The sequence below is a fragment of the Rhipicephalus sanguineus genome, chromosome 6 (assembly GCF_013339695.2).
Source record: "Rhipicephalus sanguineus isolate Rsan-2018 chromosome 6, BIME_Rsan_1.4, whole genome shotgun sequence".
Lineage (NCBI taxonomy): Eukaryota > Metazoa > Arthropoda > Arachnida > Ixodida > Ixodidae > Rhipicephalus > Rhipicephalus sanguineus.
In genome coordinates, this window is record NC_051181.1 from 9,004,138 (window position 1) to 9,029,022 (window position 24,885).

Genomic DNA, 24,885 nt, shown 5'->3' on the forward strand with positions numbered 1-24,885 from the left:
TATTAAAAAATCTGTATTGTCTAAACAGAAATGCCCTCTGTATCACTCCAGTCTGTATTTGATAACTCAAAGTTGGTCCGATGATGAAGTGCCTTGACTCGAGTAGTGGTGAAGAGACTGCCTCTTTCACAGGCCACGCCGGGTTGGATCGGCAGGCTCCCAGCAATTGAACGTGGCAACTGGCTCGGGCGACCGGTGCACTCCGCCTACCGGGGCAAGGACGAGCGGCCACCGTGTCCTCACCCGAGCTTCCACACGAGCCTACTGTCGCGGCCAGACCCTTCGCGGAAGACCTCCTGGCCGGCTACCCCAGGTACGACGGCCAAAACAGCACGCCAACCAAAGGCACTGGGTTCATCCCTGTTTTGTTCACTGGGAAACTGTGCATAAGCATTGTTTCGAATTACTTTCATCACTGCTGATGATAGTCGGTTTACAATATTGAGAACTGGGCTTGTCGGGTATCGTTATAGACAACCAGGACACAGAACGGGAACACACAACAGCTCTTTCAAGCATGTACCTTTCAAGCAAGTGCGTATTGCGGCCTCAAAAACACGAGCTACTACAGTGGAACTTCGATTATACACTTTCAGGGGACCGCGCAAAATCGTCATATAATCCGGGCGTCGTATAATCGAAAAACCGAGAATATAGGCAGTGACGGTCATTGTTTGCCCCACAACAGCGGGCACATAATGCCTAAGAAAGTCCGCGGCACAAACCTACGCTGCTCCGAGGAACGTAAATTAAATTAATTGAAAAAATGACAACCACGCATTTTATCGGAGGTGTGAACGAACCTTTATTTCTCACCTTTTAAAAAATCTGTGATTTTCTTCTGAGAGTTTGCCCAGCCACGACGCATCAGCTTCTTTCGATAGCTGCAACATCTGGCAGCAAGTCGCCGATCTCGTCGCGTGCGCAAGCAAACCGCCGAATGTGGTCGACGTAGCACAACACGTCTGGTAAGTCGGAACGGACGCGCTAGCCTCTGCAGCGTCGTCCATCTCTTCCTCGTCGGAAGTTCCCGCAGTGTCGGGACGCACAGTTTCGATAATGTCATCCAGCGACACTTCATTGCACACTGCAACGTCGTCGTCGGCACCAACATAGTCCGCGAAAGATCCAGGCAGCTCCAGGCTGCCAAACTCTGGTTCGTCGTCAACAGGCACTGCAGCTTCACTGGTAGAACAAGCACCACTTCTATTAAAGCCGCAGTGCCGAAGGAGTTGGTGATGGTTTCTGGCGTGACTGCGTCCCATGCACTAGCAATGTAGTGCATTGCATCAAGCACAGAAAGCTTCTTATCCAACTGCTTGCATTCCATGCCGCCAGCCGACGCTGCACCAGAAACTTCCGATATTTCTGTTTCAGGCACTTGATGACGCCAGCGTCAAGTGGCTGCAGTGGCTAGTGCAATTGGGGGGCAAAATACAACTTTCACATTTCTCAAATGCGACATATCTGATGGATGGCATGGCGCATTGTCAAGCAGAAGAAGAATCTTTCTGTTCTTAGCCCCCATTTTGGAGTCCAGCTGCTGCAGATATGTAGAAAACATGGCAGCCGTCATCCAGGCTTTCCGGTTGAACGTGTACTGGCATGGCAGCCTTTTCAAATTCTTGAAGCATCGCGGCTTCTCAAACTTGGATCACGAGGGCAGGAAGCTTTTCAGAGCTGTCTTCATAGCGCAAAACAATACGGTAAGCGCTCTTTGCTTCGCTTACCCCGTGACAGCTCTCTCCTTTGAATGCCAATGTCTGTTCTGGCTGCATATAAAAAATCCAGTTTCGTCCGCGTTGAACACGTGGGCGGCTTGTATTCCCGCATCAATTACGGCAGCAATGCAGTCCAATTTTCTACAGTGTCGGAGCTGACTGACGCGCTCTCTCCACAGCAGTGGCTGTACACAACTCCACTGCGTTTTTTAAAGCGATCCAACCAGCCATTGGAGGCTTTAAAGTCGTCAATGCCGCGGCGCAATGCAACTGTCTCAGCCTTCTCCCAAAATTGCGCCATCCACGGCAATTCCTGAACTGCGGGCCTGACGCAACACTCCACGAGGACCTTCTCCATGGCAGCATATTTGCCATCTTTCGCGGCCTTCCGTTCAGGCCGAACTTTGCCGCATTTAGTAGGATGCTGTCCTCTTCGCGAGGATCGTTTTCAGCGACGACTCGGGAATGTTCAGGTCGCGGGCAATGCTGGCCTTTGTTGCTCCGTTCGCTTCTCGCCTCTCGATTATGCGAAGTTTTTCTCCGAGCGTCAGCGGTTTTCGGTTCCGCGACATTGCGAGACGCCAGCACTCGCAACCAAGAATTCGAAAGCTTCCTCGCCACCAATGTCCGGAACACAGAAAATTTTGCACGTGGACACAGCAGCTGCGGCGCAGCACAACCAATCGATGAGGCAAACACGTAAGGAATGGCTGAATGGCAGCACGGCAGTAGGCCTATTCGATTTGCAAGCTTCGACCATCGCGAAGCGGCTAAAACGCCCAGCCCTCTGGTAGCTAGACAGTGGCGAGTTCCGGTTCCCACGGCTGTCGCAAACGGTGGCTCAACAATCGCCATTCAACACGTCCGGTATAATGACACGAAATCTAGTGAAATTATCGCAACTCGAGCTCAAAATTATCTGCCATGTTATCTGCTCACAACGGTCACTAAAAAACCACAAAAGAAGAGAGAGAGAAAAAAAAAAGGCGACAACGGAAGTGCGCAGTGCAATGCGACAAAACGAATGCGCTCCGGCTGGCTCCGGCCAACGTTGGCTCTGGCTAGCTATGGTCGACCGTGTCGAAAAATTGAAGAGGCCTGTGGTGGCAGCGCGGATACGAACTCGGTTCCTCGGTTTCCCGACTTTTTCGCCCGGCCGCAGTGTGTTTGCGTGCCAGCTCGCGTCATCGTAGGTCTTTTTTTTTCTCGGACAGTCCGCGAAGCGTCGTACGAGGCGGGGCCGGCGTAAAATTGCGTTGTACAATTGAGGTTTTTAATACATTATTTATTGGGGGTTTTGCCGGGACCAAGCTAATTCGTCGTAAAACGGGGTCGTCGCATGACCGGGGGACGTATAATCGAAGTTCCACTGTACTTTGAATGTAACGACTGCAGACACACCATGGTCAAGTACCGTGTAGTATTGAGATGCTGGCTCCGAATAGGTGCCTTCTTTGCGAGTTTTTTATTATGTTTGCAGACACTGCAGGCCCCCCATGCAGGAGTGACTACAACAGGCAATAAATAGTAATGCATTGAAAGCTTGGCATAACTGAAAGAATGAATAAATGACAAGTGCACAGATGGAAAGACATCCCGGTGGCCGAAAAAAGTTGTCAGTGCGTTGCTGCCCGCACTTCCGCTTACGTTCAACCAAGTCCGCCTGTATCTCCGCCAGTGTGATGTGATCGCTGTACGATGACGAGCTGGTTTCGTTCGTGAAGGCAACGCGTCTGTGCGGCGCACTTAGCGGTCGCACAAAGGTGCAGCATGAATGGCGGCGCGGCGCGTTTGGGTTCTCGCCTATTAAACGCGTGCACTACGCATGCAACTGCACCAGGCTACATGCACTATCGAGCAGTTGACTGAAGGTGCTTATCGTAAGGCTTGTCAGCAATTGAGCCGTATTGGCACGTTTGCCACCTGTCGCCATCACGCCTCTGTGCATTTCCACTGCTTATCTGCAAAGACATCGCCGCACGGTGCCGTGATAGCGGCCCCTTTGAATTTCCGGTCCGCTTCACCCCACAACGCTTCGGCATCGCGACAAAGTTACTTTCGGACTCTGCTACTGTAGCAAACAGGTTGACTCGCGAAAGCGCTAGTTTGAACCTACGAGATGATAGACGCGGCAGAGGTGGGGTCTTCAATTATGGCCTTTCGGACCTGCAATTTGGGCAGAAAGTCCAAAAAATTGGACGCCGAAGAGTTTTAGCGTCCGAAATTTCCTATGTTCTTGACCATTGACGTCTATGGGGCTGGTGACGGTGCCGCGAAAGCGTCCGAATTTTCAAGCATGTCCGGAAAATCGGGCGTCCGAAAAATCGGCAGTAGACTGTATCTGCCGCGTTTCATTGTCGTCGGCACGGCCTTCGGCGCTGGCTGTGAGGGCAGCGTTGGCGCCAATTAACTCAGATTTTGAGACAGCAGAGCGTAAATAAAGCAAGTCTCTAGATGAAAATGAACGCGCGCAAAACGCTTTACCACAGACGCATTCGACGGAATGGTGGCGATAGCATCAATAGCAGCGCAGCGCGGGGATACAGGAACCGGAATGTAGGATGTTCGCGATGTCGATACGATTTCCCACAGTGGACCAGTGCCTCCAAGATCGGCATTTCCAATCACAAATCTCTGAGGTGTAAAGTAGCGATCGAAATAAAGCCTCATAATCACCAATTAGCTTTCGTTTTGATCTCTGAGGCCATGGTACGGGTGCCGGAGGAGATAATGGCTGGCGATTCGGCGTGGGCGACAGTCTCGGACAGGGTCCGGATTATCGAATGTAGATCTCGCAGCTGTCCGAAATATCGGTCGTCTTTACACATTACTTCTATGGGATTGTTGGCGGTGCTGCGACTGTCCGAATTACCGAGCATGTCCGAATTATTGGTGTCCGATTTATCGGTCGGCGACTGTATTCGGGGGGAGCATTCAGGGGTCGATACGTGCCACCTAGAGTCCGGTACAACTTTAGAAGGCAGGAGAGGCCCGCCCAGATCTCTGAAGCGCAGCAGCCATGGTTGCCTCTGGTACTAAAGAAATAGTCCCGCTCTTTGTTAGGCATGTTCTCCGTCGGTGACCCACATGGTGTCCTTTGGCAACCAAGGCCAAACGAACTCTGACACACCACTTGAACGTTGCAAGGGCCTCTCACCAGGGGCCCAGTGCCCTCCTAATAGTTGTGTGGTGCTTGCACGAGGCAGCAAAGCTTTGTATGCTTTCCAATGAGAGAATGGCACCGAGTAGAATCCCGCTGACCTGAAATTTCGTTTGATAAAAAAGCTAGCAAATTCTGTTTTCAAACCACAATATACGCACAAAACATTCATTTCCATTGAAAGAACTTGCGTACGTCTTTCTGGGACACATGCAAACGGAGCAATAAGAGACAGTGCAGCTGGTTGTGGCAAATGCGTGCTTCGTAGCTTCACGTGAGGCCAAACGAAAACTAAGCGCCAAAGTCCGCTCCACTATAATCGTAAGCGAAGACCGACGGGAGTGTCGAAACACTTGTCGCTTTTTTTTAGGACTTATTGCCTATAATCTATTGCTGTGTCAGCCGCGTACCTTTGAAGCTGCGTAGTCGTTATCCATGATCGCATCGAAAGCGACTGCAGTTTCGTGCGAAACGGTTGCGGCAAACGGTAGTTCTGATTTCTTTCCGTGTGCGCTGGCCATGCATGTGCCTTAAAAACTATAGCTATCTGTGATCACATCTTTGTCCACCGCGGTTACTACAAGCAGCCTTGTTTGACTCGGTGAGCGGTGGATGTGTTTTCGGAGTTTCGTCGTTGCCATGCAAGATCGTGTCAATAGCGACCACGCTTTAGTCCACGGCAGTCGTGGACTAAAACAATGACCACAGTTTTGACTGTGTGCGTGCTGGCCGCACACGTACTTCCAAAGCTTCTGGAGCACACTCGGTTGTTGCTCGGCGATTTCGGTACCAAAGTTTGTATCACCCGTCGTGACGTGGAAAAGTGTTTGGAAGATTTGAATTTTGACCCATTGGACACAGTGGAATTGGGCAAGGGAATTTCACGGATTCGTATCGGACCAAAATTCTTATCGGCCAGGTTCGTATCCCCGAGATTCTACTATATTCTTCATGCCTGTTGCATTGCAGCAGAGCGGGACCATCACACAAACGTGCGACTTCTTGCCTCCTTTGCATTGCTGTCCTTTGCAGTGCGTCGTCTAATCTGGCAGAAGCTGATGAAAGCACCCAGTCTCGTCTGTGTTAAGAATACCTTCTTCAGAGTACGACCCTCTTTCTCGGTGGCCTTGTCCTCGCCCGCATGAGAATTGAAAATTGAGCTAGTTGGTACGGATTCATCCTGATCGGATTCAATATCTGAGCGGCACCTGCACTGGATTACAAGATTATATGCTTTCTGTTTCTTTTTTGTACTGCAGCTTTGTATTAGCATGTTTTTTTCTGAATAAAATCAGTTGCGAGTTAGCGCCCGTGTTGTACCCTTCTTTTTCCCTCTCCTCGTCCCTCAGTGTGCTCCTCGCCCCGTATTTGCTCGCATAATAGTCGCACTTTTTCCCTCAAAGAATTTGCTGGGACGTGGGAGTGTGATCATGACGCAGAGTAAAAAGAATCGAGTTGCAGCTCAGAAATTCTACGGTGAGCGCAACTAAAGAATTTGGCTGTAGAAGGCCTATATTTGCATCAAAGGCACACCTGCACTTTGCTTTGCATGAAAGCTGAAATCGCACTATGCTCGGAAACGCAATTTAATTGGTGCGGATGATGTGAAGACGGCTCGGCATTGTGCAGCAACCGAAATGCATGGAGGCATTGCTCTTCTTTCCCGCCGCCGAGCGCCGCCTTCTTGGCAAGGTTCAAAAGAAAGTTTTGCCTTCCCACCCTCCTTGCGTACAACGGGTGCATCGTAAAAGGAAAAAAGAAAAAAGAAGAGTGGCGATAAAGGCAGGTCTAACAAAATTTGCAATGTATGGAGACCTCAGGTCGTGGCTGCCAACGCTTCCGGCAGATTGCTCACCTGTAGGCCTGAGAAAGCAGATGATCCGCCGTTTCTTTGTTTGATAACTACGTTACGTAAACGACGACAAATGGACGCTCTTTTTGACAAGTTCGAGGAAGGGAAGCCAGGCACAGTGTCGTCGATTCATGCACAGCATGTGGAGACGCAAAGGGGTAAGGGCACTCGCGATGCTCTGCGCACGTCCACGTGTTCTTGCTGACTGTTTTGAGCTGCAGTGCATTTAATGTCACCATTATGCAGGATGTTGCCGTGCTCGAGCGCAAAGCCTTCAGCGGAAGACGTGTAATTTGTATACCACAATCGTGGCAAAATGGTTCAAAGCAAGTTACTGTCGCACTGTTTTGCACAGTGGCCACACTGCAAAACAATGAGCACGTGGCGTCATAACTGTAATAACTGCCATCACCATGACGGTAAGCTTAGGGTGTGATCATTATGTGGGAGGAAAATAAAATTAAATTTTGATGATAGAATTCAGGTCTGCGGTGGAAACGATAGCCACTTTCATTTAACCCAGTTATTTTAAGTGCCTTGGCTAATTCACGAGCTTTTTTTTGGAGCATTGAGCCAGATACAGTCAAACCCCGCTACAACGATATTGACGGTGCTCGGAAAAATGTTCGTTCAAGCGAACATTTCGTTGTAGTGAAATCGAAAAAATATGGCTGACCTGAGCTTGTAGAACAGTGAAACTTTTATTTCCAAGATTCAAAAGTGTCTGCTGCTTACTTGCATCCCCAGCAGCGTCACAACGCGATTCTCATATATGCATAGCGATGCCACGTTGAAAAAGCATGCAGAAACAACGGCTTCCGCGAACGAATGAAACAGGAACGGGCGCGCAACACGAACTGCACAGTTGCACTAATACGCTAACACTAGCTATTCGCCGACAATGGCAACATGCAGGCGTGCTATCGCGGAGCGATGACTTACGCCTTATTCTATGCTATTCTTATCCGCCACTTGCGGCTGGCTGATCCCGTTGATAACGCAGATGAATTGTTGCTCCGACCATGCACTGGCTAAGCGCAAAAAGCATGAAAAGCATTGGCATTGGAAAAGGTATCGTTCTGCGACTGCACCCCAGGGCTGCTCGCGTTGACAACGACCACTAGCAAAGCGCGAAAAGCACGAAAAGCATTGGAAAGGCATCGGGAAAAGAATCGTTCCGTGATTGCACCTACGACTGCATCCCAGTGTCGACAACTGAGCTTTGGCTTCGGATTGTCTGCGACTAAGAAGCAACTCGAGCCAGTTGCGAAAGCAGGGCAGTCTGATCGCCGTCGCTATCAAGCAATGGCGGCCCCCATGCTCATTCAACAGCGGCGGTTTCTGGTGGTTCCACACGCAATTTAGACTTTGAATTCGTATTTTTATGTTCTAAAATGCATCAAAATGTCCGAGATTGTGTTCATTGCATGGTAAATGAAATTTTTGAGCCCGAATGGCATCGTCAGATTTCGTTGAAGCGGAAACGGCAGCAGAAAAAGTGTTCGTTGTGGCGAGCATATTTATGCATTGACTCCTATGGACTGTTAACGGGGAACCGAGAATTTTTCGTTGTACCGGAAATTTCGTTGAAGCGGAGTTCGACTGTACTGGGATCTTTAAACCACGTCAGCCTAGCTTGGTCCACATTCTGAAAGTTTGAGAAGCTTGTCTTGGTCTTTCAACATGGTCATGGCGGTTGCCATGACCATGTTGAAAGACCAAGACAAGCTGAATTCATAATACTGATGTTTCTTCATTAAAAAGCAGCAGTCAAATTATATGTGTTATTCTGAAATATGCTTTTATTGAAATTGATTTTCCTGAAATATTTTTACACTGAATTTTCAAAAAATGTAGGTATTCATAAATGTGTTTAATGTGTTTATGTAGTAACAAGATTTGAATCTACATAGCATAATCTGACCAGTTCACAGTGCCTGCAGCCATGACTGAGCCAACGTCAACCAGCACACAGAGAACCACTGTGTACCGCTGTGTCACAGATGCATGTCGTGATGCTGTAGTTGCCTATTCAGTTTAGTTTTCATTGACATTTACGCTTTAGCTGACATAGTATTGCAGAAACAATGGTATTCATCAACAAATAAGTAGGGGTGTGCGAATATTCATATACGAATTGAATAGTAGCTCTGCAAATAGTTCGATTCGCGAATTGAATATCTACTACTGAATTCCTTGAACAGTATTTGCCACTCAACGATTCGATTTTATCAGTCCAGCGGCGTGTGTGGCACTGTTGCTCAACGATATTCAAGGAAAACTGATACTTGTACTCCGTTTTCACAACATCAAGCTAGTTCGGTAACTTAAGTGAGTGCATAGTGGATTAATTTTTGCAACTGTGCCCCCCTTTTCCATATTGCACGTCAACCATATGTCAACCATTCTCTTTAACAAGCAGTCTGCTTACTACTTTTTGTGGACAAATAATTGGTCATGCATCTGTGTCAAGTTGCAACATAATCAAGTAACTAGGTTTGCTTATTCCCTGTGTAAAAATGAGTTTTAGCATAGATTTATATAGTTGCACCGACCACAGAAAACTTTGATGTCTAGCTTTGGTGGTGCGATGCACAACTGCAATGCCTCACTGTGGTGACGTGGTTGCTGGTGACCGCACTTCCCAAGGGAAATGACGGGCCCTTTATTTCCTCTTGCAGACTGTCCGCAGGAGGTGGACTTGGGCCTCAACGCTCACCTGCTCATTGAGCCAGCCTTGCAGGTGAGCCCGACATTTATGAGAATTCGGTCGGGGCTTCAGTGTGAATAGTCGCAGTAAGACGAACAGGGTTCGTTCCAGCTCGGAGCTTATTAGGTCCTAAGCTCACCCGAATGCCGTTTTGTTTCGTGCTGCGTTGTAGAAATTTCATAATGTTGTGCATACTGCCTAATGGTATGCAGTTATTACAACATGGATGGTGCCATACTGGCCTCAGCTTCAAACAATTACAGAGCAGACATTAATGTATGGCATAATGGAGAGCCTATCTGCATCTGAGTACATTTACAAAAGGACTCAAATTGTGACTGATGCTGCACAGTTTGCATCACAAAGAACTTCCCTAAAATGTGAGCTGACTCGGGACTCCTACGACCTTACGGTGCACAGAGATTTGAAAAAAATTAAGGTTGCCATATTAGAGTGGAAAGGTGATAATGGGTATTCCTAAATGGAAACGGCACACGCAACAAAAAGAAGTGGTGGACAAGGTCCCACGTTTGCTTCACCTTGTCCCTTACGATTGATCAGGAGCACAGGTGCTTACGTCACGTACAAGTAATGCACTACAAATATTGGTACTAAACAATTCTTTGGACGAAGCAAAAGAGAAAACCCCTGCGAGGACAATGGTTGGGGGGAGCCATATTTAATTGTGAGAAGAAGAGCCTGCTCACTGGTTGTTGGCCGCTGCAGCCCCTGAGCCCAGTTCCCAGCTGCCAGGAGTCGGTGCGCATCTTTGACGACCACCGCTGCCTGGCACAGTGGTACTTCAAGCTGCAGTCGGAGATCTGCCTGCTCAACCAGCGAAGGTCAGTGAAATTGCAGGAGCCGTATGTCTGCCCTTAGTTTGTGGACAGTAGTGGCAGGGTTTGCACTAGTGCTAATCAATGGTGAGCATTTACAGTTCATTTGAAACTACGTCTGAACAAGCTCCTTGTAACTGCACATATTAAACAGCTCACTAATTTACATGCAAGTCAGATCTTCTATGGGTAATTCAAACCTTCATGTTCGCCTTGCATTAGTGACTTGCTCATTCCCAGCGAGTTACTCCTCTGATTACTGTCATCTACAGTGTTGCCATCGATTGACACCGCGGCTCCTCGTTGGCAACAGTTCTCTTGAATCGCAAAGGCTACGTGTGCTGTGGCAGCACGGTGGATGCGGCCAGCTTGGTTGACTGCACAATCTTTTCTGCACGATCTTTTCGAATGTAAAGGGTGTTCTCTTGCATGCAGCGTGCACAACTCAATAATGCACCCTTTCAACGAAGGCTCCCTGGGTGCGGCCACAATCCCCTTTGTGGCTGTTGTAAATATGCATGTTTCCCCCAGAATGCACTGTGGAGGCAACGATGTCGCCCTTTGTACACCGACGTCACCTCGCTAGTGCTGCCATTCCAGCAGTGTCATTTCCTTTGTCGATGGTGTCACTGTGTGGTGCACTGCAATCTGCACAGTGGGTGTCATCAGTGAAAGCCCCAACAAACAGCATGGTGTTTTTAGATGATTTCTCTTAACAAACAGCGCCTTTTTTGCGACGTTAATCTGCGGAACTATTCGTCATGAACCACCTAAAGAACTTCTTTCCCCAAAGGGTCCTTCCGAGCAACACAAGGGGTTTCCAGTGAAGTGTGTCAGAGGTTCTCTACATGTTCCAGAGAGCAGTCGAATTCCTCGAAATGCAGTATTGGCCTCCGTGGCAGTACCTTGTTGGTGGCATCAGACCAGACCCCAAAGTCCCCATACTACAGTTCATCCACAATGTGCACAATTCTGTTGGCATCTGCTCGTACCTTCGTTGCTTTGTTAAGGGACGTCGTTCTTGAAGCAGTCCTTGTCTCTCTTCGAGCCAGTTCAATAGAAGTTGGCATGCTTGTTTAGTTCCTTCTGCCATTTCTAAAAATACAGTAATCCCTCGTTAACTCGAAGCCGTCAAATCCGGGGCAAATTTCGAGATAAGCGGTATTTCGAGTTAAGCAAAACGCCGAAAATGTTGCCCAGGTCACTGTAAAAGAAAAGCCAGTGCTGCCAGGAAAAGCTCCACTGCATGAGACAGCTACCGTAATAAATGTACAAGATTCGGAGGGGAAAAAATTTATTACCGAGGACCAAAAACTTCGTGCTGTTTCCCGTTCGATCCGAGAAAGGCGTTCTCCAGTTGCTCAACACATCGCATGAGCGTTGGTCGCCACCGCTGCATTCGACCTTGTTGCGGAGCAAGCGCAGCACGTTACTGTTTCTGGTCGTAGGCACTTCTCGAGGCTCTTCCTCGCCTGCATGGTCATCTGCGTCGTTCACGGCCATCTCAACGATATCGGTGTCCAACAGCATTCCGGTAACGGGGACGTCCGCCTCGTAGAGCGCATACTCCTCAAAGGCAATCTCGCCGTTTCAGTATCGCTCACGCAGCCAGTTGCCTTGTGCACTTTATTGCACAGCTGATCACAGCCGCTGAAATCTGCGCCAATGTCTTCAATCAATTCCGGGACGCGAGAAAACCCTGCATGTGCGAAGCAGTTAGCAATCTCCAGCGGGCGTAGTTGGCGCCAGGCTTCGGCCATCAGATTGACTGCACCCAGCAGATCGATTTCATACTTTTTCGCATTGTCGTGTGACAGCAGAATTCGGTGCAGCAGGCTTTTCCTATAATACTTGCGGGCCATCTCAATAACCCTGATCCATTGGCTGGAGAACGGACGTCACGTTCGCCGGCAGGAACTCTAGCGTAACAGCCGCCAAGTTGTCGATTTTTCCGTGACCGGGGCAGTTATCCACAACAAACAACACTTTCCAACCGTCCTTTGCCATCTTCCGGTCAAGCGCACGGACATGCTCTTCGAAAAGCGCCGCCGTCATCCAGGCCGTTTTATTTGCGCGGTAGGTCACATCCCTCGGGAGCCGTGCATTTCGGAAACACCCGGGATTCAGCGACTTGCCAATGATGAGGAGGGGCAGCTTTTCATCGCCGGTAGCGTTGGCACCAAAAAGAATGGTTATCCCGTCTTTTCGTTGCTTAGCGCCTGAGCACGCTTCACCTTTTGGTGTGTATGTGCGGTTAGGCAGCATCTTGTAAAAGAGAGTGGCTTCGTCGAGGTTAAAATGTCCTTGTCCGCGTACTCCTTTTGAAGCTCGGCTAGGCGTAGGTTGCGCCACGCGTCTGCAGTCTGTTCGTCGACAATGCCGCTTTCGCCGTGGATAGGCTTCGATGACACGTTATTTCGCTTCTTAAACCGCTCGAACCAGCCATTGCTGCAGCTGAAGTCCGCGTGACCCATCTGCAGTGCCAAAGCGTCTGCTTTTTCCATCATCATTTGGGTTGTCACGGGAAGATTGGCTGCTCGAACGTTTTGGAGCCACAACAGAAGTGGCTTCGACGTCCGGGAATTTGGACGCTCGAATGCGCTTCCGCTTGCTCAAGAAGCTTTGCTCGAAGCCTTCCAACACCTGTTGTTTGTACTTAACACTTTCGTGACCGCACCTATTCCCATCGATAGTATGTTATCGATGACTTCAAGATCAAGTTTTGGCACTCTCTGAGCGGTTCTGAGCAGCTAACGCAGTACAAAGCATAAAATAACATGTTTTTAATCAGTTTTGTTTGCGAGTTTGTTTTTTCCACCGCGGGGAGATTTTTAAAGCTCGTTGCAGTCGGTAGGTGAGCGCTCGTTGTTTCAGACTTCGCATCGACGCGCTCGCGGGTGCTCACAGAAACGGCAAATTTCGACGGATTCCGATTAATATGAGCGGGAATCTCTGGGTGATGGTAGCACCACAGACATGGAAGACGACTTCGATTCGCCAGGCTTCAGTACGGACGGCGAAAGTGAATCAAACCTCCCCGGAACATCAGCAGCTATCCGCCGGCAAGTTTCGTCTTCTCCTCGGGTCGTTTTATCGTCGATGTAAATGTATCCGGTGCGTTCTAAAAATAACAGCTCTTATCTGCAAGGTGTTAACTTCACTCGGGCGGGAGCATTTGGCCTCGGCTGCAGAAAGAGCGCAGTTCTCTTCTCGAAGACGGCGTGGAGTGGACTTTGACCCAACGCTCCGGTGTGCTGCGCGTCGTCGTCTTCGTATTGTTTTTTTACCGCAGAAGTCGTCAGAGAGATATGCAACCACACAGATAAGTATGCATGGATGCATACTTTCGAAAAGCCAACATACAGTGAGAGGGACGGATCCATGAAGGGAGGTTACTGAAGAGAAGATGAGCAAGTTCGTCTCACTCCATGTGTACATGGTAATCGTTGAAGTCCTGCACTTACATTGGTGTTGGTGTCGATGACACATATTTCCAGGCCTTCGTCCACCGTCAGTGATGCCATGGAAAAGGTTCAAGGCTTCTTGAGTGTCTCTGTTCTGAAGAAGACGACCGTCGCATCCCACGAGAAGCTTCACCACGTGTCTTCTCTATTGCAACACATGAACGATTTTTCTGCGCTATCTTTTAACCCCGTCGGAACCTTTCAGTGGATGAGAAAATGGTGAAATGTGAAGGTCGGTATGGTATTCGGCAGTATATGAGCGAGGAAGAGGTCAAATGAGGGTACAATTATGGATTTTTGCAGATTTGGAACAGGCTACACTGTTGAATATACGAACAGCGCAACTGACAAGGACAAAGGAAGGTAACAACACACAGCGCATGACCTCTTAGGAGGTCATGCCCGCACTCGATGCAACGAAGTTTCAAAGCACAGGTCGAGCGCCTCTTAAGCGCTGGTTACCCGATTGCCCTGATTTCTGCTGTTGCGGAAAAGCTTTTGAAGCAATTCAAATATCAAGGAGGGCAATCTCAGCCTCAAAATGCGTCAGTTCCTAAGAACTGTGTTGCAGTCCCTTATCTGCATAACGTTTCGCATAGGCTGAAAAAAATTGGAAACGCTCTGGCATCACTGTTGTCTTTTCCGCCCCGGAAAAGCTATCGAAGCTTTGTAAGTTGTGAATCAACCAGCTGCAAATAGAGTAAGATGCTCTGTGAACCACAGAACGCGCTTTGTTCCTTGTGCTACTGGTGTCGTGTATTTTCCGCTTTCCTGCGGTAAGAAATACATAGGGCAAACTGGTAGGTGCTTGAATGACCGCTTAAGAGAGCATAATAACAATGTGCACAATGCGGTTCAAGGACACCTCGGAATTCACTGCCGCGACTGCGGCTGTGTGCCCCTTTGAGCGTTGCGAGGTAATAGGCAAGCATCACTCGCAGGCCACGCGTGAGATAATTGAGGCCTATCACATAAGTAAATTTCACGTTACATGTGTAAGTTCCCCATCAGTTGCGCTATTGCAAAAAGAGATAGCGTATCTCGATCATTTTTAAGATGTGTGCTAGTTTTCAGCTCAATCAGTAAAGTGACAAGAGTTTCGCTTGCATTGTATCGCAGTGGCTGTCAACTGCATCCTTCTACGCATGCCCATTTTTTCACTAACAGCGCTGTGTGTTGTTACCTTCCTTTGGCCTTGTCAGTTGCGCTGTTCTATATTTAATTATGACCTACCAACTTGCCCAAGTTTCCACGCTACACTGTTCATTTCAACAAATACAAAGGAAAATTGAAAATACCAGAACTGCAAACTATGCTAGGAAAGTTGAACAGAAAAAAATATTTTTTTTTCTCGAAACATGCGTAGCCAGCCTTGTTTCACCGCATCGGGAACCTGCATCGCGCGGTGGCATGATAGGCACTAGTGCCTATATTTTGTATTATGTAATAATCTTTGTACTTAGAGAGCTTATATTTCCAGTATTATTCTACGAGGGCCTTGCGTTCAAAAACGTTTTTTTTTTTAATGTTTAACCTTTGCAGGAGTAGCATTGATTTTTATGAATCTTTCTTTCTTTTTGATGCATTTTTCTTTGTGTGATAATTTTTTTATTATATTTGAAAGAAATTCGGTGTTTGGAATTAACACTTGGAAAGACCAATTCTTCCTCTGTCCTTTGATACCTACATTTTAGCATCAGTTATATTCTGTGGCAGGAAAAAAATATTTCCTGGAGTAGCCAAAAACAACCGATTTTTCCGCGGTCGAAAATGTTAAGCACTGTTGAGAGGGTTGACAAAGGGATGCCGAATTCTTTGGCGATGCACGACTTGCTTCGACCTGCTTTTTGACTTCTTTGATTAGCGCGACTTTTCTCTGCAACGTCAGAGATTTGCACTGCTTTGGGCGGGATCTTGATCGATATTCGGAAGCGTCCGTTGCACGACCACTCACTACTCGGCAAAACTGAACTCAAGATGCATCGTGCGCAGATTGCGAGGAAAACGAAGAATACCAGCTCGCACATGCAAGGGCTAGGTTGCGTACTGACAGGCGCACGCTGCACACGCCGCCCACCGCGCATAAGTCGCACACAGGTGCGCACGCGTGATCACCCCCACAGTTGCTTGACAAGGCTGATAGGAAATGGCTGCGTCCGCGGGAATTTCAAATTCGCCCTTCACAACCGCGTTCGGCACGTATAAGTAAGAGCTAAGCGTTCGCACTGAGCCCTCGTTTCCTGTTGGGAGTAGACTTTGCCTTCTGCCGTCCCGGTCAAGGTTTCGAGACATCCGCTGTTTCCGGAAAACGTTTCGAGATAAGAGGAGCAAATACATGGCACCTATGGGAGGTTAATGCCGGCGAAAAAAAGTTTCGACTTAACCGAGATTTCAAGATATGCGAGTTCGAGTTAACGAGGGTTTACTGTAATTTTTTCAGTAGGTTCACTAATTCATTATATAATTAATAAATAATCGCCTTTGTTCTTGCTACAATCGAAAATAACCGCATCACAAAAATATACAGATAGACTCACAACAATGCAAGCAATCTTATGATTGGGTCATTATTTCTTGCTTTATAGCGCACTAAACTCCATTGTTTTGAACACGGCAATGTAGCGGTCACACAAAAAGATTTTAAACACCAACCAAAAAGTTTTATATCTGCTTGCCATGTTTAGTGTTCCAAACATTAGCTTCATACTGCAAAAAGATTATTTTATCCATGACATCACAGTAACTGTCTAGATGTGCGTGCCAAATTAGCATATTGAGAAAATCAAGCAAACAAAAATGCTACATTCAGTGTGAGAGTCAGAATGTGTATAAACATGCATACTCGCAAAATAGCTAGGCTACCATGAGTCCTTCAAGGTAGTGGAATGCAACTGTCGAGTCTTTTTAGTGTTGACGCAGGCAAAAAATCAAGTGCCCTATGTGTTGTTAAATTGATGCAATATCTGCACGAATTTGGTACAATTCCTTATTTTTGTGCCAAGCTGAGCCAGAACTGTGAAATTTGTTGAAATTGTGCCAAAATGCCCAACCAGCCTCAAAAGTTTCTCAGGTGCGCTAATTCTAGCAGAAATGAGGCCGCATTGGCCACCTGCAGTTTTGCCATCGTCATCATCCAATCCAATCTAGATATACACCCTAACCCTAATCCCACTGCAAAAGAAGAAAAAAAAAGAACAGCGGTTTTAAAACTTGCTGATGTTTATCGCATGCGAACACTTTTAAAGCCACTTTGACTGCGTTACACCAGTGCCGTGCACAAAAGCATACTTGGATTGGGAAGGGGCTACTATATTAGCATTAATGGGATGCAGCACATTTTGTTCCTTAATTACACACTTGTGCAAGTGCCATATAATTACCCTAGGCGGAGAGTTTTCATTTTACCGGAGGGGCAGGCGCCCGACTTGCTCTTCCACATTTCTCCCTCACTCTCTCCATGTATATATAATTATATATATATATATATTATATATATATATATATATATATATATTATATATATAATAATAATATATATATATATATATACATACATACACACAGTCAACTGCCGATTTTTCGGACGCCCGATTTTCCGGACATGCTCGAAATTCGGACGCTTTCGCGGCACCGTCACCAGCCCCTTAGACGTCAATGTATTAGAACGTCCGAAATTTTGGATGCTGAAACTCTTCCGCATCCGATTTTTCGGACTTTCTGCCCAAATTGCAGGTCCGAAAGGCATTATTTGAAGCCCCCACCTCTGCCGCGTCTATTGCAAACAGACTGTTTGCGACAGTAGCAGAGTCCGAAAGTCAGCTTTGCCGCAATGCCGAAGCGTTATGGGTGAAGCAGACCAGAAATTCAAAGGGGCCGCTGTCACGGTGCCGTGCGGCGAGATCTTTACGGGTAAGCAGCGGAAATGCACGGAGGCGTGATGGCGGCAGGTGGCAAAACGCGCCAGTATGGCTTAATCGCCGACAATCCTTACGATAAGCCTCTTCAGTTAACTGCTCGGTAGTGCTGGTGCTTAGCGCAGTTGAATGCGTGCTGCGCGAATTAATAGGCGTGAATCCAAAACGCGCTACGCCACCATTCCACGGCCTCTTTGTGTGAGACCACCAAGTGCGCCGCACAGACGCGTTGCCTTCACGAACGATACCAGCTCGCCATTGCTGTGCCCGTGTGCGGTCAGAACAAGTGCGAATCACGAACCCTTTCATGATAAATGCGTGCGTACGATACAGCAACAGTACAGTGACCGGCGTCAGCCTTAGTCGGCGATGTGCTGCACACAACTAGAAACGATCGGCTTGACATGGCAGCAAATGCTGCGTGCTGGTATCGGCGGGGAATTTGGCGATGTGTGTGGCGCATCGTTTATATGCACACACGCGTCGGGGGGAAAGCTGGACGAGTCGTCCGCTCTTCTGCCACAGTCTTTGTGTTCCGCGTCATCGTTTTCCAACGCTCCATTCGAGAGAGCCGTAATCTTGCCGCACTTGCTGATATCAGCGGCGCTCATCACGAGATTGCAAAAGTGGCTGTTGGCACGTACGTAGCTTAAGCGGGTTTGCGGCAGGTACCGAATGTATTTGCGAGAGCCTGAGCGGCACCAAAATACCTGATAATTGTACTGGGAGGCATTAAAGCATTTCGGACGTGGCTGTGGCAATCTGACCGCTTGAGTGGAATTTAAAAAAACATGAATTCGTTTTTTCGGACTGCCAATTTTTCGGACGATTTCACAGGTCCCTAGGAGTCTGAAAAATCGGACGTTGACTTACTTATATATATATATATATATATATATATGATATATATATATATATATATTATATTATCTATATATATATATATATATATATATATATATAGGGGCGAAGCCTTAGTATGTTTAATGGTTCCGCTCTCCAGCGGCTTCTAGCGGGTCATCCTCTTCTGAACGCCGCTCGCGCTCCTGAGTCTGTGCTTTTGCCTTGACTATTGCCATTGCGCATCGTCGCTAAGTGATGTCCAATAAACACCTTAACAAGTGGTGGGAGAGTGCTGGCTCCCCATTCGATGCCCCTGGGCTTCGTTCCCGTACCCTGCCATCTACTATGCCTCAAGATGCCGCCCAACAACGTTTCCCCCTTGTACTGACAGCATGCCCCGGTGTCCCCGCATCCGTCGACCCTCCTATCTCACTGACGCGGATGGCACCGATGTCGCGGACTGGGGCTTGCGATGTACAAGCGTGTGAGCATACCCAATAAATGGGATGAGGCAGGCAAACTCAGCAACCTGGTTTTCTACTTCGCGGGTGTGGCGGGCTATGGTACAACAACCATGCAACGATTACCCTACATGGTCTGATTTCAAGACCGCCATCATCGACGTGTTTGGCCGCCCTGCGTTCGTAAACTGCATGCCGAACAGCGTTTACCGTGAACGAGCTCAGTAGACCGGTGAGTCTTTGTGAGCTACATAGAAGACGTCCTGGACTTGTGCAACAAAGCGATGCAGCCATGCCTGAGTCTGACAAGATCCGCAACATTATGAAAGGCATCGACGACGATGCCTCACCATGCTGCTCGCCAAGAACCCTTGTACTGTGGCCGAGGTGATCACGCTCTGCCAAAGCTACGAGGAGCTGCGCCGGCAGCGGTTGCTGACCCGTCGCCCTCCATCACGCGACACCGATCTCACTGGCTTGTCGGCCATTTCTGATCATTCCGCCTTGCACTCCGAGATCAAGTCATTCCTACACGAGGAAATTGCCTGCCAGTTCTCTCTGCTGGCCTTCCCTCACCCGCAGCATGTTGAACAGCCGTCGACCACACTGCTGCCTCCCTTACGCCGGGCTATTCAGCAGGAAATCGCGGAGGTCTATGCCGGAATACCACCAGCCTCATCCAGCACCGGTGCCGCTGAGTTACGCCGCAAGTTGTAGCCAGGCCACTCCCAGCGATCCCTGTGTCTGCCCCACATACTTACGCCGAGTCGTCGCCAGACCACAGGCCTTCGAAGCGAGTGTTCCGCTGCGTATGCCGACGTCATCCGTACGCCCCGACTGCAGCCCACCATGCAGTCATATCAGCAGCCTACTCGTCCCTCGCGTCCTGCGTATGATGGAACCTACCCCGGCGAACCGATGGTGCACTTCCGAGAGCCGCACCATCTGCTTTGCGTTGCGGTTGTGCCGGTCACGTCGCCCGCTATTGCAATCGTGTGCAGCCGCCTCGTGTCGCCTCAACCATCCCCAGCCAGTCAAGCCGCCCCGTATTATGATTCACCGCTGCCTATGTCACCGTCGTCTCGCCCGGCCCCATCTACCCACCGTTCGCCGTCACCACCAACGCCGCTCACTGTCACGTGCGGCAAAACTAGCCATCACAGTCCATGAGGCAAGGGCTGCAATGCTATCAAACTGCAAAAGCCCTCAGCGAAGCCCATCGAACGTGATAGACGTGGTTTCTGGACGGTGTTCGCGCATCTGCCCTTATCGACACTGGAGCCGCCATATCCATTATTGACGCCAAACTTAGCTGATTACTGCGAAAAGTGACGACGCCACTTTCTGGGCTCTCCCTCCGTACAGCCAGCGCCCAAAGTATTCACCCTACAGCGGTGTGTGTTACATAGTTCCCGACACACACAGGGCGTGTGTACGAAAGTACAACAGCACACAGTTGACCGGTGAAACGTAATCGTTTATTCCTCCCACTTTGAAGCGTATATAAAGCAACTGAAGGGGGAAGGGGGAAAGGGGGGAGAGAGAGCAAACGAAAGGCGCATGCGCCACCAGCACGTGCGGAGCAGTTTGATAGGGACTGACGTTACTCTACAACATCTCTCTTCCCTAATACTGAAGTCGCTGCACTGGTTTTCGTTGACGATTAGAGCGCCGCAAAACTTGGGCTGGTTTGTCGGGCACGGCCATGGCAGCGTTACTAGCTGGGCTTCCAGGTGAACTTCGGGATCAGCTGCTGCAGTGCCCCTCTGTTCAGTTGACGGCATCGGCAACTGTTCGTGGTTGCTAGTAGTGCCTGATTGTGGTGCTTGCCTCTCCGGTTCTTGATCCGAGTCGATCGTGGGTGTTGAACATTGCCACTTTCGCAACTGGTCAACATGTTGTCTTAAAACTCCGGCCGGCGTTCATACTCGAATCATCCGAGACCCTGCAGTAGGCTCAACAGTTCCTGGCGTCCATCTTTCACCCATTCTGAAGTTCCGAGCGTACACAGCTGCGCCTGGTGATGGCAGTGGCCACTCATCCGCGTCATCAGACGAACCTGCGCATGCAGGAGGAAAACATGCATCAAGGCGGGATCGTATTTGATATTCGAAGAGAAGTTCTGACGGCGATTTCCCAGAGCTGTTCGGCGTCCTCCTGTAATTGAAAAGCAGCTTTTTTAGGTTATCTTCCAACCGTCCCTCATTTAACTTCTTGAGGCCATCCTTAATGGTCCTGACTGCCCTTTCTTCCAGGACCGTTTGATTGTGGGTGATAAACAGCTGTGCGCAGGTGCGTTATATTGTTTATCTTGACAAAAGCTAAGAACGTGTCACTGGTAAACTGCACTCCGTTATCAGAGATGATGGTTCGTGGCACGCCAAATCGGCAAAAGATAGCACGCAAGCAGCTGACTGTGCATGCAACGTTGGCTTGTCTCATGGGCACCGCTTCGATCCACTTACTGTGAGCGGCCACGACCACTAGAATCGTGCTCCCTGCCAATAGGACAGCAAAATCAATACGCACTCGTGACCACCTTTCTTGTGGTAGGGGCCACCTCATCGAAATAGCTGACGTTGGGATGGGCATGTTTTGAGCACAGGTGTGACATGATGCAGTAACCCGCTCTATGTCGCCATCTAAGCCTGGCCACCAAAATGACGATCTAGCGACCGCTTTCATGGCCGAAAATCCCTGGTGTGTCTCATGCAGAAGGTATAAGATGCGACGTCGCGCCTTCATCGGAACGACTACTCAACGGCCCCAGTACAACAACCCATGAGCCAAAGACAGCTCCAATTTCTTCTCGACGAAGGGGTCATATTCGCGTCCAGGCCTTTTGCGATGGACGGCCAGCCGTCCTTCATGAAATTCATTACTTGACTTAAGAGTGGGGTCATCTGCAGTCAACTGCTTTATTTCTTCGACTGACACAGTTGCCTCATTAAAACCAACCAAGGCTAGTACATAGTCTGGTGGATCTGCTTCGGGGGGTTCAGACTCTGCCATCCGCTGTGGCAATCTACTGAGCGCGGTCAGCGTTCAGCAGCTGCTTACCGGGAGAATATTGAAGTTTGTAGCGGAATCCACCCAGGTACAGTGCCCAGCGCTGTATTCTGGCGGCTGCCAAGACTGGAGTTGGTCGGTCCGCCCTCAGCAGGCTCATGAGCGGCTGGTTGTCCGTGACGAAAACAAATTCTCGGCCTACGAAGTAATCTCAAAATTTACGCACTCCGAACACAAGAGCAACGCTTCCCGCTCCAGCTTCAGCTGAGAATAATTCTCTCCGCCCTTGTCAATGTTCTAGATCGGAAGCCGATGGGTTTGTTGATCTTCCCGAAGGTATCGAAAAGCACGGCACCTATTCCATCTTGCGAGGTGGCACATTCTAGCTTGAGGGGTCCTCTTGGGATCATAGTGGGCAAAGAACAGCTGCTTCTCGGAGGCATTGTTTTGCCTTACGGAAAAACTGCTTCTTGAGACTGTCCCCAGACCCAAGATGTGTTGCTCTCTAATAGCTGTACAGCGGTTGCAAGTAAGGAAGATAGTTCGGCACGAACTTTGAATAGAATGTGAGCATGCCCAGAAAAGACCGCAACTGCTGAATGTTCTGTCGGTTTAGGGGCTTGCGCGATCGCCTCGACGTTCTTGATTGGATGCAGACCCTCACGGTCAATCAATGACCGAATAAGTCACGGACTCTTGTCGAAAACGACAACTGTCAAGGCTGAGCCTTACTCCTTGCTCACGAAAGCGCTGCAGTACTTGTCTTCACCTGCCGAGGCTGCCGTGTTTTCTGACACCAAGACATCATCGAGGTAAGCTTGGACACCCGTCAAGCCCTGCAGAACGGTTTTCTATCTTTCGTTGGAAAATAGCAGGCGCAGAAGCTATGCCGAATGGCAGTTGGTTGAAACAAAACAACCCGTGGTGCGTGTTTATTACGCACAGCTTCCTTGACTCCACATCCAGGGGAACTTGGTTATACGCGTCCCTTAAATCTAGCGTAATGAAGTAGTCGCCACCATTCAGGCATGCAAAAATATCATCTATGGCTGGTAACGGATACTGTTCCAGTTCACAGACAGGGTTTAACGTCACCTTGAAATCAACACAGATCCTGACGGTACCGTCCTTCTTTAGTACCGGCACAATAAGGGTAGCCCACTCGGCGTGTGTTACAGATGACAGTACCCCAAGTGACACTAGCCGGTCAATCTCCTTTGAAACTTTGTCACGCAATGCAAAAGGAAGAGAACGGGCCTTACAAAACTTCAGTGTGACTCCTTCTTTCAGCTTCAGGTGGGCAGGATGGCCAGCAATGAGGCCCAGCTCGCTGCTGAAGACGTCGTGGAACTCCGCTAGCAGGGCATCGATGGCTGCGGTGCGGCTGCTTTCTGCCCCAGGCCCTTGCTGTACGGATACGTTGAGCAAAGATGATCCTGCCTCGTTGAACTTGGCAATCAAATCTTGTTCACAGAGGCTCAGACCTGAACAGTTACACACTATCAAGGAGCATTTAACCTTCTGGTCGTTGCAGGACACAGTCATTTTCAGCTCCCCTAATACCGGCAGTTTTTCCGAGATACAGTTAAATCCCGCTACAACGAAATTGACGGGACGCGCGAAAAAGTTCGTTGTCGCGGAATTTCGTTGCAGCGAAATTTCATCTATAGACCACAAAGGTTAGGAAGATCTGATTATCATGACTCGTCCTTTGGTCTCGGCAAGCGCATGCATGTCCTTTGCATTTAACTCTCGCTAACTCAGACGTATACTTGGCCGCACACCGAGGTGAATGTATTTTCTCGCCTATAACACGCACAAACTAGACAGAAAATTTAGTGACAAACTCGGGGCGCGGGTTATACGTAAATTTCGCTGCGCAAGTTGGCTTCACGGTAAGCAGGGATGGCGGTCTTTGCTTCAATACGCGAGTTATACATGTGGGTTATACACGAGCAAATACTATATGCAGGCTACCCTCAAAACGTGCCGAGCGCGTAGCGCCGCAAAGGAGCGTGCCAAAGTTCGCTAGAGGCTAACTGAAAACGAAGTGCCGAAGCTCCGCACTACCACAGTCATAAGTGAGAGAAAGGAAAGCCGAAACGCTTCGTGCCGTTTTACGATTTTATTGCCTTTAATCTTTTCTTCCGGTGTGTTAGCTGCGTAGTTCAGCGTATTCGCTATCGATGATCGCGACGATAGTGACCGCGGTTTTCTGCGCAGCGGTTGCGGCAAACGATAGTTCCGTTTTCAATCTGTGCACGCTGGCCGTGCGCGTGCCCGCGCATGCCTTCAGAACTGCGTCGTTGCTATCTGTGATCGCGTCTACCGCGGTTTAGACCGCAGCATTGCTTTGAGTCGGTGTGCTTACGTAGGATGCGCGCGTACTGTCGTGGTCGCCCATGATCGCCTCGAGATGACCGCATTTGTGTTCGCAGAGGTTGCGGCTGAATGTAGTTACGTTTGGACTAGGTGCGCGCTGGCTGCGCATGTGCCTTCAAAACACCGTGGATGTCATTCACGATCGCAGGGCTCGTGACGACGAGCAGTAATTTTGTTTTGAGTGCTACGTCAAAAACATGGCGCGAGTTCTTGAAGAACGATTCTTCCGCGGCCCGAACGCGCATCAAACCCACCGACAGCATCATGGCGGATGGGCGATCTGTCGCCGAGCATCTCAATGGCGAATAATTTACCGGGAATGTGCGTGTGGGGGCAGAAAGCATGCCTCCGATGAAGACACGGGTCCTGCGATGCGGCTGCACGGCTCTGGCAACGAGAAATGGTCGAGTTTCTAGCGGAATTTCGCGGCAGTCCTCGGCAAGCCCCTTTTCCTTTGCCACACCATGTGAACGTACGGCGAATAGGAGGCTGTAGCTGACTTTCTGAGGGCGCGGCTAGCGTCCAAATGTGCT

At 49.0% G+C, this 24,885-nt stretch overlaps 1 protein-coding gene across 7 annotated transcripts in view; it reads left to right on the forward strand.

The window, feature by feature from the left end:
- The window catches only part of LOC119395590 (mitogen-activated protein kinase kinase kinase 7), a 326,442-nt gene that overhangs the window by 260,338 nt on the left and 41,219 nt on the right, over positions 1-24,885 (forward strand). For 5 of the 7 annotated variants that reach the window (XM_049416687.1, XM_049416691.1, XM_049416690.1 and 2 more), the window contains exons 12-13: positions 156-313; positions 9,415-9,476. In XM_049416687.1, coding sequence (XP_049272644.1) covers positions 156-313; positions 9,415-9,476 — 220 coding nt within the window. Of the gene's footprint in view, positions 1-155; positions 314-9,414; positions 9,477-10,169; positions 10,287-24,885 lie in introns of those variants that run through there. The other 2 variants (XR_007416461.1, XM_049416692.1) reach the window with 2 other exon arrangements.